This window comes from Astyanax mexicanus, chromosome 5, assembly GCF_023375975.1.
Source record: "Astyanax mexicanus isolate ESR-SI-001 chromosome 5, AstMex3_surface, whole genome shotgun sequence".
Classification (NCBI taxonomy): domain Eukaryota; kingdom Metazoa; phylum Chordata; class Actinopteri; order Characiformes; family Acestrorhamphidae; genus Astyanax; species Astyanax mexicanus.
Window position 1 is genome coordinate 6,477,985 of NC_064412.1, and position 20,496 is coordinate 6,498,480.

A 20,496-nucleotide genomic window follows, 5' to 3' on the forward strand; every position below is an offset into this window, starting at 1 on the left:
TGCTGTTGGTACATACAGTTGTGGTCAAAAGTTTACATACACTTGTAAAAAAACATAATGTTATGGCTGTCTTGAGTTTTCAATAAGTTCTACAACTCTTATTTTTCTGTGATAGAGTGATCGGAACACATACATGTTTGTCACAAAAAACAGTCATAAAATTTGGTTCTTTCATAAATTTATTATGGGTCTGCTGAAAATGTCACCAAATCTGCTGGGTCAAAAATATACATACAGCAACAAAATTTGTCAATTTTGGTGATGTAGCGAGTTGTGTCAATCAAATTAGCTTCATGTCATGGCCTCTTCACTTCTTGTAAGTGATTCTGATTGACTACAGCTGTTGACTTCTCATGAGCCCATTTAAATAGGGCTCATTTGACCCAGTGATTAGACTCAGCTACAAAAGCTACAATGGGAAAGTCAAAGGAACTCAGTGTGGATCTGAAAAAGCGAATTATTGACTTGAACAAGTCAGGGAAGTCACTTGGAGCCATTTCAAAGCAGCTACAGGTCCCAAGAGCAACTGTGCAGACAATTATACGCAAGTATAAAGTGCATGGAACAGTTGTGTCACTGCCACGATCAGGAAGAAAACGCAAGCTATCACATGCTGCCGAGAGGAGATTGGTCAGGATGGTCAAGAGTCAACCAAGAATCACCAAGAAGCAGGTCTGCAAGGATTTGGAAGCTGATGGAACACAGGTGTCAGTCTCCACAGTCAAGCGTGTTTTACATCGCCATGGACTGAGAGGCTGCCGTGCAAGAAAGAAGCCCTTGCTCCAGAAAAGGCACCTTAAGACTCGGCTGAAGTTTGCTGCTGATCACATGGACAAAGATAAAACCTTCTGGAGGAAAGTTCTCTGGTCAGACGAAACAAAAATTGAGCTGTTTGGCCACAACACCCAGCAATATGTTTGGAGGAGAAAAGGTGAGGCCTTTAATCCCAGGAACACCATGCCTACTGTCAAGCATGGTGGTGGTAGTATTATGCTCTGGGGATGTTTTGCTGCCAGTGGAACTGGTTCTTTGCAGAAAGTAAATGGGATAATGAAGAAGGAGGATTACCTCCAAATTCTACAGGAAAACTTAAAACCATCAGCCCGAAGGTTGGGTCTTGGGCGCAGTTGGGTGTTCCAACAAGACAATGACCCAAAACATACATCAAAAGTGGTAAAGGAATGGCTAAACCAGGCTAGAATTAAGGTTTTAGAATGGCCTTCCCAAAGTCCTGACTTAAACCCCATTGAGAACATGTGGACAGTGCTAAAGAAACGGGTTCATGCAAGAAAACCATCACATTTAGCTGAACTGCACCAATTCTGTCAAGAAGAGTGGTCAAACATTCGACCTGAAGCTTGCCAGGAGCTTGTGGATGGCTACCAAAAGCGCCTAGTTGCCGTGAAAATGGCCAAGGGACATGTAACCAAATACTAATGTTGCTGTATGTATATTTTTGACCCAGCAGATTTGGTGACATTTTCAGCAGACCCATAATAAATTTATGAAAGAACCAAATTTTATGACTGTTTTTTGTGACAAACATGTATGTGTTCCGATCACTCTATCACAGAAAAATAAGAGTTGTAGAACTTATTGAAAACTCAAGACAGCCATAACATTATGTTTTTTTACAAGTGTATGTAAACTTTTGACCACAACTGTAACTAGTGATAGGGGGAGTCCTAATAAGTGGCCATGTAATTGGGGAGAAAATAGGGAAAAACATTTAAAAGAAATTATAAAACGCTGCCATAATCCAGCAGCAAGGGGAGTAATAAGAGTAATAGAGGAAGAGGAAAAGGAAAGAGAAGGAGAAAAGCTTTTAACACCTCTCTTCTTTTCTCTCCTCTTGCTTGGCTGCTCCTCCAGACGCTGACAGTATGAATGTGCTTCTGTTCAGGTGAAGTGAATTATTAATAAGGAGCACCGTAGCCGAGGAAAACGAAATGCCAGGCAGGATCTTGGTCAACCCGTGTCCGAATAGGTGTGTGTGCAAACGTGAGACAAATGAATGCAGCAGCAGCCATAAGCCTGGAGTGTGTGTATGTGTGTGTGTGTGTGTGTGTGTGTGTGCAATGGGGCTGCTGACATGAGCTAGCAATTTTTCTTGTGTGTGTGTGTGTGTGTGTGTGTGTGTGTGAGTATGTGTGTACGGACATTTTGGCTAGTGGTCCAGAAAGAGCATATGGTCAGAGTAAATACCACATGTCACCTCTCAGACAAAAACACTGACCACCTCCCGCAATAAAATTCAGCACTGCCTCATATAATCAACATTCATTGTATTCTAGTATTTAGTAAAGCTTTAAAAGACATTGGCTGCATAAAATTGTGAATTACACGTTAATACAATAAGATATGTTTATCTCATACACAGGGCTAATATTAATAGCACAAAAAGAAAAGACATTTGTGTTTGGTAAATTTGGTATTTATAAATGGAGCCACATTTGTAAGGAACAACACAAATTATCTCTAAGCAGTAAAAAATCATAATATGATGGGAAAAGGCATTTACTCTGCAACGTTAGCTGGGATGCTACCATGCTTTGCTTAAGTGAGCAGATTTGTGTTTTTCCAATGCAGTGAATGGGGCTAATCTGCCGTTTGATTGGCTAATAAATGTCTTTACTGATTTACAACAGGTTTTAATCTGTGTTAAGTGAAAGAATACACAAAAAAGAAGAGAAAACACCACGTCCATGGTAATGGATGCAGGGTCTGAAAGGGATATACTCATAACTTTTATCTATACTATATACTTCATACTCCAAAAAAAAAAAAAATTATATATATATATATATATATATATTTGCAATGGGGATGCAGCCAAACAATGATGAAACCTAAGTAAGTATAATGCTTTATCATAGTAATATACACTATATACTAACACTTAAATAATAGTAATATTAATATATACTATATACTATTACTAATATATATATATATATATATATATATATATATATATATATATATATATATATATATATATATTATACTATTACTATTTTATCATAGTAATATATAATAACATATAATTACTTAATGAATTACATTTTAAACAGATTTTTATGTCATAGATTTTTGTCTGCAATCCCGACAGAACCCAAATATTAACTAGAGTGTGCAGTTCCTGTGTGACTGCAGCTCAGCAAGTTAACCTGTGATATACGTAGGTAAATGTTGTCTAGGTGTTGCTAGGTGGTTGTTAAGGTATTGCTAGATTGTGGAATCTGTTTAAAACAGAGCTGAGCCAAAAAAACATTAGGAAAAATGGTGAAATACGAATACAATGGCTGTCAAAGCTGCTGATGTTCATCCCTATGTGGAAAAAAATGTAAAATGATTTTATAAAAACTTGAGTAAATTGAATTGGTTCATTAACCATGAAGAATAAAACAAAGATATTAATGTAGAATTAATATCTTTGTTTTATTCTTCATGGTTAATGAACCAATTGTGACCAACTGGAACAACTTCAAAATTCCATGACCTTCCATGAATGTCATCTCTATAAGAATCTATAAACATACTCATGACACATTATAATGCATCATAAGGCATTATATATAGTACATGGTTACAAATATTTATAAAAATGTATAACCTATCATAGCCATGATAATTCTGCATCATAAATTGTGATTATAATGCATTTATAGCTGTGTTTATAACATGTTATACATCAATACTAAGAAACTCAGTCCCAGCTTGCAGAATTATACATTATGACTAAAAAAACTGCCAACTTATAAACACACCCTCAGAAATACTCTAAATTCGTCCAAAACCACTCATTAATTATTCTTACCTTAAATATAATATTAGTTATAGTCACTTGTATTGTAACTGATCACATGTGTATTATAACAGGTGTTTGTGCACTCTGAGTAAAGTGACAGACTTTAATTGTGGGTCTAAATTATTAATGATAGATATATACTATTTTAACATATATACATTACATACGTATATATATATATATATATATATATATATATATCGTTAGTTACAGCTTATGATGTAATATGTTTTGAATGTGTTTATAGTGATGACATTCATAGAAAGTGTTACCATAATAATAATAATAATAATAATAAGAAGAAGAAGAAGAAGAAGAAAAAGAAGACAAATAAAAAGAAGAAGAAGAAGACAAAGAAGAAGACAAAGAAGAAGAAGAAGAAGAAGAAGACAAAGAAAAAGAAGAAGAAGAAGAAGAAGAAAAAGAAGACAAATAAAAAGAAAAAGAAGAAGAAAAAGACAAAGAAAAAGAAGAAGAAGAAGAAGAAGAAGAAGAAGAAGAAGAAAAACTAAAAAACTTAAGAAGTAGTGTTTCCAGTGAACAAATACTATATACTACTAAACTTCAATTTAATATCAGCTCTAATAACATACTGTATGATCTATTCTACTTACAAACACACCTGAATTATTGACTGAAAGTGTAGAAGCTTCACTTCCAACTGAATCAGTTTGTTTGCAAGAGACTACAACTGACAAATGACTAAACAATTACAGTCTATCATACACAGCATGAGATCACAATATAATAATGATATGTCTCCCAGTCAGTCATTATCACCTGTAAGTGTTACCTCCGTTAATTGATGGAAAAATGTCCTAAAATACCTGCAGTGAAGCGGAGCCGACAGTAAATCCATCTAAATTATTAGTCTAATAGAGGTGAAAAAGGTGTTACTGAGGAGTCTAATCATCTGAAGAGTTGTGCTGAAAGCTTTTCAGATTAAACCATGAGCCACTATAATTTTTAATACTTTTCTTAATGACAAATAACACTACAGCTGATAACAGCAGATTAGAGTTGGTGTCATTATATTGGAAAGATTAAACAGGAATTGTATAGTTATGTAAATAATAATGGATTGAGAGAATATTTAAAAATGTTGTAATAATCAATAATGTCTCAATTGGTGCAAATTAAAATTTTAATTGAGACATTCTGCCATAAGTAATGTTAATTAATGTACCAGAATTATATAGTGACCTCAAATTATATTTATAAGTTATTAAGTTATTTAGAAATGTTGGAGTATGTTGATTTATAGGTGCATCTCAAAAAAAAAAATATATCATTAAAAAAAGTTACTTTATTTCAGTAATTCAGTTGACAACTCATATATTATATAGATGTATTACACACAGAGGGATCTATTTTAAGTGTTTATTTATTTTATTGTTGAGGATTATGGCTTTACAGCCAATGAAAAGCCAAAAAACAGTGTCTCAGAAAAACAGAACATTATATTAGACCAATTGGTACTTTTGGCAGTGTGGGCAGTGTGCCAAATTCTGCTGGAAAATGAAATCCACACCTACATAAATGTCATCTGCTGGTGTTGATCCACTGTGTTTTATTATCAAGTCTAAAGTCAGTGCAGTTTTGTTTTCCCACAAAATCTTACAGCACTTCATGCTTCCCTCTGCTACTGACAACTTTTATGAAGGTGCAAATTTCATTTTCCAGCAGGACTTTTGCACACTGCCCACACTGCCAAAAGAACCAACTGGTCTTATACAATATTCACATTTTCTGATATGATGTTGAGATGTTGATGTGACCAGTAATTAATGAGTTGTTACTATGAAGAAGACATAATTGGTAGATAGTTCTCCAGGAGATATATGTAATTGTGAGTAATTAATGTTGAGTTAATAGTGAACTACTATAATCATTAAGTCAGCACTACCTATTGAATTACTCAGTACTCAGTACTCCCTTGTAGTTTAAAGAGTTAATTAGGTGTTGATATACAGCTCTGGATAAAAATAAGAGACCACTTCTGTTTTTGAATCAGTTTCTCTGATTTTGCTATTTATAGGTTTATGTTTGAGTAAACTAAACATTGTTGTTTTATTCTATAAACTACAGACAACATTTCTCCCAAATTCCAAATAAAAATATTGTCATTTAGAGCATTTATTTGCAGAAAATGAGAAATGACTGAAATAACAAAAAAGATTCAGAGCTTTCAGACCTCAAATAATGCAAAGAAAACAAGTTCATATTCATAAAGTTTTAAGAGTTCAGAAATCAATATTTGGTGGAATAACCCTGTTTTTTATTCACAGTTTTTCATGCATCTTGGCATCATGTTCTCCCTCACCAGTCTTACACACTGCTTTTGGATAACAAAATATAAAGCAGTTCAGTTTGGTTTGATGGTTGTGATCATCCATCTTCCTCTTAATTATATTCCAGATGTTTTCCATTTGCTTAAATCAAGGAAAAACATCATCATTAAGTGTTTTCCTATTTTTTTTCCAGAGCTGTATAATACTATTCATTAGTTCCAGCTTAATTCCTGAATTTCCTAACAGAAAAAGTAGTAAATAATTAAATAAATAGGTGGATATTAAAATAAATGACATATTTGTGAATCCCTGTTTGACCCTGTTTGTCCTCTTTTCACCTCCAACCCATCGCAATTCCTAGTTCTGCGTTAATAGACGTGAGCTGTGATTTTCCTGTTTAGACCAATTATCAGAGCAATCAAGCGTGAATCTGGAGAGATGCAACACGACATGACGTTAATCACGGCGGGGAGGTTCGCTGAATTTTAACGAGGACTGATGAGGAGGATGAGAGGAAGACCTTCGCTCCAGGACACACTGAAGCAGAGCGGTATCATTTCACCTTCAGCTGCTGGTCTTATATATTTTTCTCAGCTGTGGCTCCGCAAGTATGAGAAATGAAGGGATATGTATTTTTCTGTATGTATTTTGATTTTGCTCCGGAACTCATCCCATCCCAGTCATCTCTGAGTGCTGATGTACCTTCTGACCTTGAAAGGAAAAGCATTGATGTGTCGGCTGCTGAAAAAACGTCAAAGAAATGATAAGCTAAAGAGTGAGAAGTGAGAACTGTCGTTAATCCACACCCACTTCCAACAATTTGTGTCTGTATGAAAGATAGATAACTAGATAAATACAAGGGCATTCAGGGAAGAGAGAGACAGAGAGAGAGACAGAGAGAGAGAGAGAAACAGAAAACTAAAAATATTGAAAATAAAGGAAATCCTGGCTACCTGGAGAGCCGAAACTGAGATTGTCCTAAGCATTCACATTTAACACAAATTATAAATTATTTATTATTTTAACTACACTGCAAAAATGAAAAGGTCCAAAAAAATAATAAAAATTCCATGGCAATTTAATGGATTCTTACTGTATTTTTGAGTTTTCCGGCCAACTCAAACTCAAATTTAAACAAAGTTTTGAAGAAAGCCTCCAGCAGCTGTGCCAACTAATTTTTTATTTTTATTTTATTTAATAGTTTATTTAACAGGGACAGTGTACTTTAATTAACATTACTGTAAATGCACCAGAATTAACCTAAAGGCTATTTTTCATCCGTTGTCCCTGGACAGATCTTGGTAGACATTGTTAATTGTAATCTTCATGTTGTTTTTAGGTAGACAGAGAAATTGTCTACCTAAAAACAACATGAAGATTACAATTAACAATGCAAATATAAAAGAGCCATAAAACAGATATATCACAGTGTATAAGTTTGCTAAAATACAGCTGTAGCTGAAAAGACGATACTTTTCCCAAGGGGTATGGAGAAAAAAAACAACAACTGTAAATATACTACTTCTTAACCTATCAGAAACACAAGTGGCATCTAAACATAATGTAATTATGTTACATTATGTATCTAATTCAAATGTTAAGTCTCACCAACTTTAAAATTAACTTGATGTTTTTAGTTGGTCTAATTTGAATTATATAAAATGTGTGTTGCAAATTCACTATAGCTTACTATACATCAGCATTAATTGAAAAAAATGTCACACAAACTGGCACACTGATTGGTTTATTTCAGATTACACCCAAAACACACCCATGATTAATTAAGAAAATTTGTTTTTATAGTAGTAGACTTTTGTGCATTTTGAGCTGCGCAAGGTACATATGGTCAGTATCATGATATTATTAGCATTTTATGACATTATTATGATAAGAACACTTGCAATATCTACATTAATAGATTTCTAAAAGTAAAAGAAAATCAAACTTTTAGTTGCATTAGTTCATCTTTAATATACACAATCTTTTCAGAATGATTGAGTGTTTATAAACTTTTAAAACTAAACCCATGAAGAAACACTTTCTAAGAGTGAATAATGTGGAATAAAAAGGGAATCTTCTCTATAGTTGAAATGACTAAATGTTGCAAATTCTACTTAAAAATGATGTTGAATAATAACTAAAATGCCGACTGGGTTAGTTAATTTAAAATGAACTGAACTGAACTGAACTGAGAGAATTGTAAGGAGAATATACTGGATTGGAGTGAAAGGAAAAGAAAGATTTGAAAGAAAGAGTGATAAGAGAAAATAGACAAAAAAATGGGCAAAAATATAGAGATATAAGGCCCTTTTTAAGTCATCTATAGAGCACCTGTGAATTACACATTGTGTAGCTTGATTTAGGGTGTGTCTGTGTGTGTTTGGTATCATGAGGGCACAAAAAATATGCTTTGCATGGCTCAAAATATGCAAAAGGCATGAACTAATTATTTTAATTAATCATGGGTGTGTTCAATTTTGGGCGTGACGTGAAATAAACCAATCAGTGTGCCAGTAGTCATTCCCTTTAAGACTTTGGTGTGTTTGTATCTTAACAGTGCAGCGCTTTTGTGCGTCTCACCAGAGGATACTGACCTGCATGTTCTCACTGTGAAGATACACCAGCAGCTCATTTAAGGGAACAGCAATGTCATTTTATTCTTTATTCTTTTTATAGTTAAGTTAAAAGTCATGTTTGAGCTCCACACGAAGACATACCTATAGGAATGGACTCTGATGATTGACTGTTGTCAGGGTTTTAATCAGTCAGTGGAGCTCCTGTGTTTTCCACCATCAAAATAAATAGAAACACCCCAGAAATTTACCTGAACACACCACACTTCCAGACCACGACACCAAACCATCAGTGTAGATTTATTCCTAAACTCTGATGCTATTTTAACAGCGCAGGCACAAGGAGTGAAAATAGACTGTTGACGGGGTGTAAGATAGCGAAGAGCATCCTGACGCGCCTTCTGCAAAGTATACAATAGGGCCCAATAAAGAAAAGCCAAAAAAAGTAAAAAGTAAGAAATATAAAGAGAACAAAGACGGATAAATAAAGAGAATAAAGGAAGTATAAAAAGAGAGAGGTGGTTGACGGGGGCTTGCGGACCCCCGATGTTGGTGAGCATGTGCGGCTGACCCTCTGAAAATGGAGTCTGATTGGAGAGCAGCTGTTTGGCGCTGTGAGCTAATTAAGTTCAAGACGAGGGGAAGATTATCCGTCTCCCTGCAATCGCTCTGAGAGGACGAATACGCTCTCTCTCTCTCTCTCTCTCTCTCTCTCTCTTTTCTTCACGTCTGTCGCGTCTCAGCGGCGGCTGGAGCTGAAGAGTGAAGAGTGCGCTTAGTCTCACTCTTTAAACACTCATTATCATGATTTTATTATGATTCTTTTTATGAAATTCTGATCATAAGACCACTTATCTACATTTATGTGTTAAAAAAAAAAAAAAAAAACTTTAGTTGCATTACTTCAGCTTTAATATGAAAATATGGTACCACTTTAAAATAAGACTACCTTTATAAAGGGTTTATAAATGGTTTACAATTAGTTTATTAATGGTTACTAATTAGGTTGTAAATGCCTTAAAAATCATTAATAATCAGGTATAACACATATGTAGAAAGGGCAACAATGACCTGTTGTTTGCCAAATAGTGAACCCACAGCCGTCTATATTGTTGCACTTCTACGTATGTGTTATAACTGATTATTAATGATTTTTATGGCATTTACAACCGAATTAGTAACCATTAATAAACTAAGTGTAAACCATTTGTAAATCCTTTATAAAGGTAGTCTTATTTTAAAGTGGTACCGAAAATATTTTTCTTCCTTCCTTCCTTCCTTCCTTCCTTTCTTCCTTCCTTCCTTCTTCCTTCCTTTATTTCTTTCTTTCAGAATGCTGAAAATTTGCTGCTGAGGTTTCAGAGTCAGACGACTGTGAGCAGTGAACGCTGCACATAGCACAAATGCAAACTGCATGGAGCAGCAGAGAAAGCGTTTGTTCATATCTGTGATAATTAGCACTGTCTAGCTAATATATAATATTAAACCTCGCCTTATCTGCAGTTTAGCTCAAATTAAAGGAGTACATTTGATTGCTGGGTCCGATCGAGACCAGATTACGCTCCTATCACAAGTAAAGTGCTTCAAAGTTTGTTTGGGACCAACCCATGACCACCTCCACCATCTGGTCTCGGTGAGGTTGTTTTGATCACCATCCGAGTGCGATTACTGTTTTCACACCTGCTTAATCGAAGTACACCAAGGGTACAAACCAAACAGTGCTGGTGTGAAAATCCCATAACTCTATCCTCTGGATTATATTCTGTACAGAGTGGGAGAGCTAAAGAAGAGCTGCGATTGTCTCAGACTGAAGAATTCGGGAGTGTCTAATGAGAGCTGTTCCTCCTCAGAGACACTCTGCAGGTCAGAGGTCAGAGGTTAGTGAGGAAGAAGAAGTCTGAGATCTGTCATTCAGACAGGAGGTTGAGTCCCAACCATGACCCGACCAACACACAGCTGTCTAACAGCAGCAGCTCTGTGAGATCACCAAATAAAGGGCCTGATGGACAAGAGAACAGAAGAGAGCTGGCTTTTGAAGGTCTGTGTGTGTGTGTGTATGTGTGTGTGTCTGTGTGTGTTACCTGTACAGGTTTCTTGCGGGTTCCTTCGTTGTTCTCAGCCTCCTCGTGCTCCTTGCTGCCCTGTGGCAGGTTGGAGTAGTTGGCGAGGCTGCTGAGCAGAGACGATACCATGGGGCTAGTGTCCATCTCCTCCTACAACACATACACACACACACACACACACACACACACACACAATTAAATCAGTATTAACAGCTTTATAAATTGGGACATACAGTAAGGTCCATAAATAAAATTCCAGGCAAAGGTTTGGACTCACCTCTCATTCAAAGTTTTAATTTTTTATTTTCCTACATTGTAATTGAAGACTGAAATTATTCAGACTATTAAGGAACCCATATGGAATCATGTAGTAACTTAAAAGTGTTAAACAAACCATAATACTCTGTGAAGAAGCTTTTAGGTGATTTTATCTATGGAGCTGTTAACTTTTGGTTTCTCAGGCTGGTAACTCTGATAAACTTATCCTGTATCCTGATGAGGGCCAGTGTCATCATTATAACGGTTTTGATGGTCTTTGCGGTGACTGCTCTTGAGGATACTTTTTAAAGTTTTAAAAATGTTTTGGATCAATTGGTCTTCTTTTCTTAAATTATATTTTTTCTTTACAGAGTTAAGTAGTTGAGCTGTTCTTGCCAAAATACGAATTAGAACATTACTCAAATAGAGCTATTTACTGTATACCTGTAAATCTACCTCTTCACTACTTTACAACTGATGCTCTCAAAAATTCAAGTAATTAACTCTTGATGAGTTCAGCACAGCTGTTAACTAAAAGCCAAAATTACCATTTACCGCTATTCATAAAGTAAAATCATCATCTACTGACACATCTATACACTTAAATATGGTGTCGAGAGTGACAGCTTATTTGCATAAAAGGGACAGAGCCCTTAAATGGCTTATTCAGAAAGAGGCTGAAACTGGCAAGAATAAGGCCGGGGAGATCAACAATGTTCATTTTACTCAAACATAAATCTATAAATAGCAAAATCAGAGATACTGATTCAGAAACTGAAGTGTTGAACCGAATTCTACCCAATCATGAAATTTAGTTGCATCCGACCAGATCGAGTGTTAAATCAGGCTAAAATTGCACAGTGTCCACCTTGCTTAAGGAAACCAGCAAAAAGGGTGCTTCTAACACAATCATTATTCACAGTGACATAAAAAGCCGCTATCAGATACAGTCCTCCTTTAAAATCACCTGCTCAAGTGTATTCCGTCCTATCTTGTCATTCCTACCTGGGTACTTTGGTGTCTTTCTGCTAAAGAGCTCCAAGTTTGATGACATTAACCTGTGCAGTTCAATTTCCTGTGGTCTGACTGCCCTTCAAACACTAATTACCCTTATTAATCACTGCCAAAGCCTTTATTCAATTACTCACTGGGGTGTATATTTGTTGGCACGTCTCACCAAAAGGGCAGCTTTAGCTGGAGGTGTGTGGAGTGCCTGTGTGTGTGTGCGTGTGTGTGAGCTCACCTCGAACAGGGCCATGTTTTTGCCGTCATACTGCTGGCTCTTCTCTGGATCGCTGCTGTTGATGAAAGGACTGCTCTCCTTGGGGTTACCATCTCCTGAAAGAGGAACAGTGGAAAATAAGCATCGCAATCAGACCTCATCACAAGCCAAAGTACAAGCATGCGTCATCCCACACAAACACACACACACACCAGTGGCACAAACAGGGGGTATGCAGCGTATCCGATGCTTAGGGATGCTGCACTAGAGGAGACGCCAAATCGATGCCAGAAAATAATTTCTAGTCTGCATTTTCTGTAAGAGCTGTTTGTTCATGTACGATAATACACAGGGGCGTCGCCTGGACTGGGCTTCCGGGGCTTTAGCCCCGAATAAATCTCCAGTAGACCCGAATCGTTTCACTCAGCTTAGCTGTATTTTTAGTGAGGAAACCGGCCGCTGTCCGCTGTGTGAATGGAAAATCTCTTGATGCGAATCATGGAGCCAATTCAAAGACGAATTCTGCCTTTCAGGAAAAACAGCCAATCAGCTTGCTGGTTTTGCGGAGCGCGGTGGGGAGGATTTTTGAGGGTTTTGAGGGTTTTTAAGTTCTTGCACCGGGTTTCAGCGCTGATGTTAAAACATATCTGGATATACGCCAATTTTTCTAAAAGAAACGTAACTGAACTAACCATGTAAACTGTGATGAGATTGTTTCTGATAGCTGTTTAAAAAAGACTCGTCTCTGAATCAAAACACACAGATCAAGGTTTGAGAAAATAAAGCTATACTGTATATGTTTATCTTGCCCTGATGTACCTGATTAGCCAATAACTACTTAATTTTCAAATGAATACTGTGTTTTTTAATAATTTTGGATTTACTGTAAGCTATAATTACATTACATTACATTACATTTGGCAGACGCTTTTGTCCAAAGCGACTTACAATAATGAAGTACAAAAGTAATAGGAATTAAGATAACCCATTTTTAGATAGGGCTTAAAGGAGGTCAAAGGGAAATAAAGGGATAGAGAAGTGAAGGAGGGGAAGAAGGAAATGGGGTTAGAAGTAGTTAGTGTGTTAGAGGTGTTAGGAGAGTAAGTGCTCTTTGAAGAGCTCTGTCTTCAGGAGTTTATTAAAGATAGCGAGAGATTCTCCTGATCTGGTAGTAGAAGGTAGTTAGTTAGAGGTGTTAGGAGAGTAAGAGCTTTTTGAAGAGCTCTGTCTTCAGGAGTTTATTAAAGATAGCGAGAGATTCTCCTGATCTGGTAGTAGAAGGTAGTTTGTTTAACCATTGGGGAACTCTGTATGAGAACAGTCTGGATTGCTTTGTGTGAGTGTTTGTTTGGTAAAGCGAGGCGACGTTCATTGGAACGCAGCGGCCGGGAGGTAGCGTAAGCCTTCAGGAGTGAGTGCAGGTAGGAAGGAGCCTGTTCTGTCATCACCTTGTAGGCGATTGTAAGAGCTTTGAATTTGATTAACGAAAAAATTAATTTAGCTAACCAGTTAGCTAGAAGCTGGATGTTGTGGATAGCCAGAATTCAGTACTATACTTAGTTTAAATGAGTTTCTTAACCCTGGTCTCTGCCCTAAAACTGTATGTTTTCCACCAGATCCAGCTAATCAGCTAATAAACTAATATAATTTACTGGGCTGAGTCCCGGATCTTTACATACACAGGCAACGCCCCCGATAATACACATCAAAAAACAGGTGCTGTATTTTCAATATAACGGATCATAACACGTAAGTAAGTAGATGGTGAATTATAAAACTAATAAATTATAGAGCAGGGTTTGCTATAATAATTTCTGTAAATATGACTAAGAGTTGACTCTACAAGTTGTGGTTAGTAAAACATTTTCTGAATGTTACAATTAACATTCTTGTCATAACTGACATAATATTAATGGCCACATTCAGACTTATTAAGTAGGAGAGTACAACATTAGTAAATCTTGCTAAATAAAGGGTTAAGAAACCCTCCTATAACATACAAAATGTGGTAACACTGGTAACACAAGTGTTGAATAAATAACACAAATTAATGCATTAGTTAATGTTAATTAAACACGAAACAACAGCATTAATGAATATTATTTCCACATTACAAGTAAATCATTTGTTAAGATGAACAATAAATCATATACTTTATTATTGTATACTTTACTAATGTTAGGAAAACAAGTAACAACTGGATTAGTTTATCTTCTTGTTATTTGCTTGCGTACTGCAGTTATGCATGCAGTAATTGTTAAATATTTATATTTAAGTAAACATAAGTCTGGATGTGGCTTTTGCTTCATCTTATCATATATGGATATATATATATACTCACATATATGTGAGTGTGTGCTGACATTTTTGTTGGAATTCAAATTAAATTATAAATATAAACCATGATTAACCAAAAATGCCTTTTTAAGTATTATTATATCATTAACATGTCTGAAAAACTTTTTAAAATTTTTTCTTATAAAGCATTGTCATAAAGTTCTTATAACGTTCTATGTCAACTGGGTGATTGTTATGCGCTGGAAAAAAAAAACACAGGACGACTACCACGCAAAAAACTTGTAAACTGGTCAAAAATATCGGGACACCTTCTGATTTCTTGTGTAGTTTCTTTTTAACTCAATGGTATTGTCTCTAGTAACTGTTTTTACTGTCAAGGGAGGTTTTAAACATGTTTTTACTGTAAGAATTTGATCGCAATAATTGATCAGTGAGAACCTAGCAATACAATATAATCCTGTATAACCATGATACAGTGTGTATAATTCTATACATTGTATATAGTGTACAGAAAACAATGTACTGTGCTTTGTTTTAAGATCATTTAAGGGAAACACTGTATTATAACACTGTATTACTCACTATTCATTGCTATTAATAAAATCTGAGCAAAATAATTAGCTACTGTCTGACACCATCTATACAGTATTGCAAAACAAAATAATACTTGTAATACTTCATTATCTCAATATTGATTACATCTCTACATAACAACAGCATTTAATGGAGCACCATCATTCCAGAGAACACAGTTCCACAGCTCAATTCTGAGGGATTTATACCCCTCTAGTCCATGCCTCGCATTAGACATGGTGCCAACCCTTTCATGTTGATCTGTTCCACAAAGATCTATTCTATTGGAAACCATTCACTACAAGGATTAGACACAGAGTGTATCTCCAAAATGGGATGAAACCTTCTTGGAGGTGCTTCAAAAGGTTCTTTTTTTTAAAGAACCATTTTGGTTCCAATAAAAAGAGCATATTTGTAATAGATATCAGTGGATATAAAGGTTCTTTACCAATGGATTCAGTGATAGTTTACAATAATTATTTTTTAAATTGTTTATTTCTTATTTTCTCCTGTTTTTCTCCCAATTTATATGGCCAATGGACTTTACCATGCTATTCTGCTGTATATCAGCCATCACTAGTGATGCCACAACACCAGGAGGCTAAAGACTAGCACATGCCTCCTCTGATACATGTGAAGTCAGACTCCGCCTCTTTTAGAACTGCTGCTGATGCAGCATCGCCAAGTAGGAACACAGCGCTAATGCTCAGAGAAAAGCTCAGCGATTCGGTTCTGATACATCAGCTCACAGAAGCAGCCTTGTGGCGATCCACATCATCCTAGGAGTGATGAGGGAAAAGAGCGCCATCTACTGTACCCACCCAGAGTGAGCAAGACCAATTGTGCTCTCTCAGGGCTCCTGCAGCTGATGGCAAGCTGCATGAGCGGGATTCGAACCAGCAATCTCCAGATCATAGCGCCAGTGTTTATTACTGTCATAGGTACTGTTAATTGTGATCCTTATTATTAAATCTTACCTCATAAATCTCTATTACAAACATGCTTCTTATAATGGAACCAAAAGTAGAAAATACACTATATTATATTACTAATCAACACCACAATATGGGACAATAAGGAAAATATGTCTATCAGTGTTGTGTAGGCCCTCCAGTGATCTCCTCATACCCATTTGTCCTTTATTTTCATAATGCCTTCTTAAAATCGACCTGCTTCCCACACAGTCTTCACCCTACTGTCCAAACACCTCCAACAGTGGGCGGCTTTTTCTTCTCAACACATTTTCCAATACAGTCCCCTACGTTCTCAAAGGGGCTTAAATCTGCCATTACACCACCTGACCGTCCTCATTCCTCAGCCCACTCCAACATTTGCTGAGCGGTGGAGCAGCTGGCATTGCCTTATTGCTGTACGAAGTCAATTTTGTGTTTCTCTGCCAATAAAGAGGCGATGCATCCTCCAAACACATCCAAAACATCTGCTGAACATCAGGGTGTGGATTTTACTCTTTAATGTAATTCTGGACCTGTTCTGCTGGTCCATTCATCAAGGAATGTGCAGCAGGTGTTTTTTTTTTTTATGTTAAAGAGACTGTAGTCCATTAGTTTTGAGGATTTAGAGACCTCTCTGTTGAGAATGTTTAATTGCAAAGAGCAAATTGCTATAGATATTTATACAAATACATAATACATTATAGCTATGTTTATTATGTATAATGGATTGTGATTATAATGCATCAAAAGCTATGATTGTAATATATTTTACACATCTGAGTTAAAATATCCTATATACAGGTGCATCTCAAAAAATTTAATATCATTGAAAAGTAACTTTATTTTGAGGCAATTCAGTTCAAAATGTGAAAATCATATATTATATAGATGTATTACACACAGAGTGAATCTATTTTAAGCGTTTATTTATTTTATTGTTGGTGATTGTGGCTTACAGTCAATGAAAACCCAAAAATCAGTCTCAAAACATTAGAAAATTATATAAGACCAGTTGGTACTTTTGGTATCAGTGTGGGCAGTGTGCCAAGTCCCGCTGGAAAATGAAATCTGCATCTCCATAAAAGTTGTCAGCAGAGGGAAGCATGAAGTGCTGTAAGATTTTGCGGGAAAACAAAACTGCACTGACTTTAGACTTGATAATAAAACACAGTGGATCAACACCAGCAGATGACATGTCTCTCCAAACAACCCATCACTGATCATCAGTAAATTTTACATTTCATTTATAAATCAAGGGATCAGAGTCTGGGGGAAGAGTGGAGAGAAGTCATATAAAAAATAAATTACTCCAGTAAAATATAGATAAAAACATTTCTACTTAAGTAAGGTAGTTGTACTTTGTCACTTGACACCTCTTTAAAGGACCAATTGAAATAAAGTGTTACCAATGTAATATATAAGGCTGTTAAAAAAAAATACAAAACTGGAAATACAAGATTGTCTCTTAAGAGAGAAAAAAAGTAAGACAACAACTGGCAACAGCTGGATTTGTAACTATACACACACTTTTTTTCTTACTGTTTTCTTTTTGTTCATATTTCATAAATGTGTTCAGACAGTGGCGTGTTGTAGCTCAGTGCTGAAATGAACTGTCTGTTTCTGCTGATCTGTAATGTGGAGGTATTGGAGATCAGCCGGGTTTGTGCTGATCGCCCCAGGCTGTCAGTAAGCCACCTGGAGTCAGGACTTGGCTTGCTCTGGGGATATTTATAGAGCAGGGTGACAGGGTTAGACTGGGGATGGGGACTCTAGACACACACACTCTACAGGAGGGGGAGGCGAAGGATGCTGATACAGTCTCCAGCCAAACATATACACACACAAAAGACCTTATTCCTATAATTTTGGGGTATTTCTTTTAACTTTTTTTGTACAAACCCAGTTTTAAAACCTTTGGGATGCTGTATGTAAAATATAAATAATGTATTATTTTGTAAACCTCAAACTCTTGACTTATATTTTACTTGCAATAAAGCATAGAACACATATTGGATGTTGAAAGGGAGATATTTTACCATTTTAAAGAAGCAACCTGTTTTTTAAGCAGTGCCACCTGAGGACCTGAAGATCACTAGCATCCAGAGTGCAAACCCAACTTTTAACTCAGTTAACTCAATAAACAGAATAAAGTATAAAATAACATTACTGATCCCTTAAATGAGCTGCTGGCGTACCTTCATAGCGTGAACCGAGACACTCAAAGCGCCCGCTGTTAAGATATGAACGCACCAAAGTCAGAGCTCACCTGGCTCTTAAAGGGAATGTCAAGTGAGACACTGATTGGTTTATTTCACGCTTCGCAATTGATCGATGCGCTATAGATCACTAAAATGTGACGCAACTTTTTAGCTGTGTGGTACAAAAGAAAGATTTACGATGTTCTTATTGTTCAAGTTTTCTGTGATTTATCTACTGATTATAGACTATTATTGATTATGTGTCCAATTATATAGGATTATATGGGAGTAAACACTGCCTGGATGTAAGTAAGTAAATGATGTGGGGTTGGTTGATGCTGCAGTTGGTCTGCTGCAGGTTTAGGTTCAGCAACAGTATGTGCTGAAAGAATGAGGTCAGCTGACTTCCTGAATATACTGAATATAGAGCAGGTTATTCCATCAATGGATTAGATTTTTTCTTCCCTAATGGTACAGGCATATTCCAAGATGACAATGTCAGGATTCATGGGGCTGGAATTGTGAAAGAGTTCAGAAGGTTCAGGGAGCATGAGATCATTATCATTTTCACACATGGATTGAGAGAGAGTTCACCACAGAGTCCAGATCTTAACCTCATTGAGAATCTTTGGGATGTGCTGGATGGAGAAGAGCTGCTTTGTGCAGTAGTCAGACTCTACCATCATCAATGCTGCTGCAAGATCTTGGTGAAAAATGAATCCAGCAACACTGGATTGAAATAATAAATCTTGTGACGTTGCAGAAGCTCATTGAAACAATGCCACAGTGAATGTGTGACTCAATCAAAGATAAAGGTGGTCCAATGATATATTAGAGTGTGTGACCTGTTTTTTTTTTTGGCCAGAAAGTGTATATAGCAAAAAAAAATCTCTTTGACCTAAAAGTAGGGCTGTCACAACACATTTCACCATTCTGACATAATTTGAAAGTCAAAACAGTGGATTCATATGGTGGTGTCCTCTTCACTGGTTTAGGTTCAGCAACAGTATGTGCTGAAAGAATGAGGTCAGCTGACTACCTGAATCTACTGAATATAGACCAGGTTATTCCATCAATGGATTAGATTTTTTCTTCCCTAATGGTACAGGCATATTCCAAGATGATAATGTCAGGATTGATGGTGCTGGAATTGTGAAAGAGTTCAGGGTTCAGGGTGCATGAGATCATTATCATTTTCACACATGGATTGAGAGAGAGTTCACCACAGAGTCCAGAGCTTAACCTCATTGAGAATCTTTGGGATGTGCTGGATGGAGAAGAGCTGCTTTGTGCAGTGTTCTGGTCAATTATCATCTGACCAGAAGGAAAGCTATCGGTCAACATCACTGCAGAATGAGTTGACATGAATGGCCTAAATACACTTTGGCCTAAACACAAATCTACAACTGAAAAATTAAACAACCTCTACTACGCCATTTCCTACTCTGTGCCAGTTTATGCTGTCCATATACTACATGACTTTGAAGAGACTCTGAAAAGACTTTAAACAGGCTAAAGTCTGACACCTTCTCACATAATCTCACATAAAGACTCGTCACAGACTTTTTACTCAGGTTAAGATTTTACAAAGTCTGGGAATCACTAACTGCAAGACAGCATCTAGATTTGTTCTGAGATTATTTTCCAGCATGTTTCTGGTAGAGTTTACATACTTTATACATATTACATATTATGTTACAGATATGTGAATATCAATACTGTGATTTATTTTTACTCAGAAACTCACAACTTTTGTCACCATCAAGTTTATATTTTCTGCCACAGTTTCTTCTTGATATTTTTAATAGAATACTTTTTGTGTTCAACTATAAGCCTATAAGCTTCTTGTCACGGTCTCGCTCTGTTCCCCTGTGTTTCTCCTGTAATTTTCCGTCACGTGTGTCTAATTTGTAGCTCCGCCCCTTCCCCAGGTGTTCAGTGTTTCATGTTACTATATATAGTACCTGTTAGTCCATGTTTATCCGTGGGTCTTTGCACCTTCCCGTGTTGTCTGTCTCGCCACGTTCACTTTATAGCTTTCTCCTCATTTCTTGTATTTACTGCTATAGTTTATTTCTAGTCACGTTATTTCTTTGTTTTGTACATATTCACATAGTTATCCCTGTATATATCCCTAGCCCTGTTTAGTTATATTCTGTTTATCATTACTCCCTGTTTGTTTGTTTATGTACATATTTATATTCATTATTCCCACTGTTTGTTTGTTTGTTTATCTGTTATTTATTAAAGTCTGTC

General features: G+C 36.3%; 2 protein-coding genes across 5 annotated transcripts in view; one reads left to right on the forward strand and one right to left on the reverse strand.

Moving 5' to 3' along the window:
* The window catches only part of pltp (phospholipid transfer protein), a 188,243-nt gene that overhangs the window by 120,727 nt on the left and 47,020 nt on the right, over positions 1 to 20,496 (forward strand). The window contains exon 17 of one of the 2 annotated variants that reach the window (XR_007439206.1): positions 17,128 to 17,144. The exons of the other annotated variant lie outside the window; for it this stretch is intronic. The gene's annotated coding sequence lies outside the window, so the exon portion shown is untranslated. Of the gene's footprint in view, positions 1 to 17,127; positions 17,145 to 20,496 lie in introns of those variants that run through there. 2 annotated transcript variants of the gene reach the window in all.
* The window catches only part of slc12a5a (solute carrier family 12 member 5a), a 297,781-nt gene that overhangs the window by 67,043 nt on the left and 210,242 nt on the right, over positions 1 to 20,496 (reverse strand). For all 3 annotated transcript variants that reach the window (XM_022675607.2, XM_022675608.2, XM_022675609.2), the window contains 2 exons: positions 12,240 to 12,334; positions 10,757 to 10,888 (listed from right to left, as the gene is read on the reverse strand). In XM_022675607.2, coding sequence (XP_022531328.1) covers positions 10,757 to 10,888; positions 12,240 to 12,334 — 227 coding nt within the window. The remainder of the gene's footprint in view (positions 1 to 10,756; positions 10,889 to 12,239; positions 12,335 to 20,496) is intronic.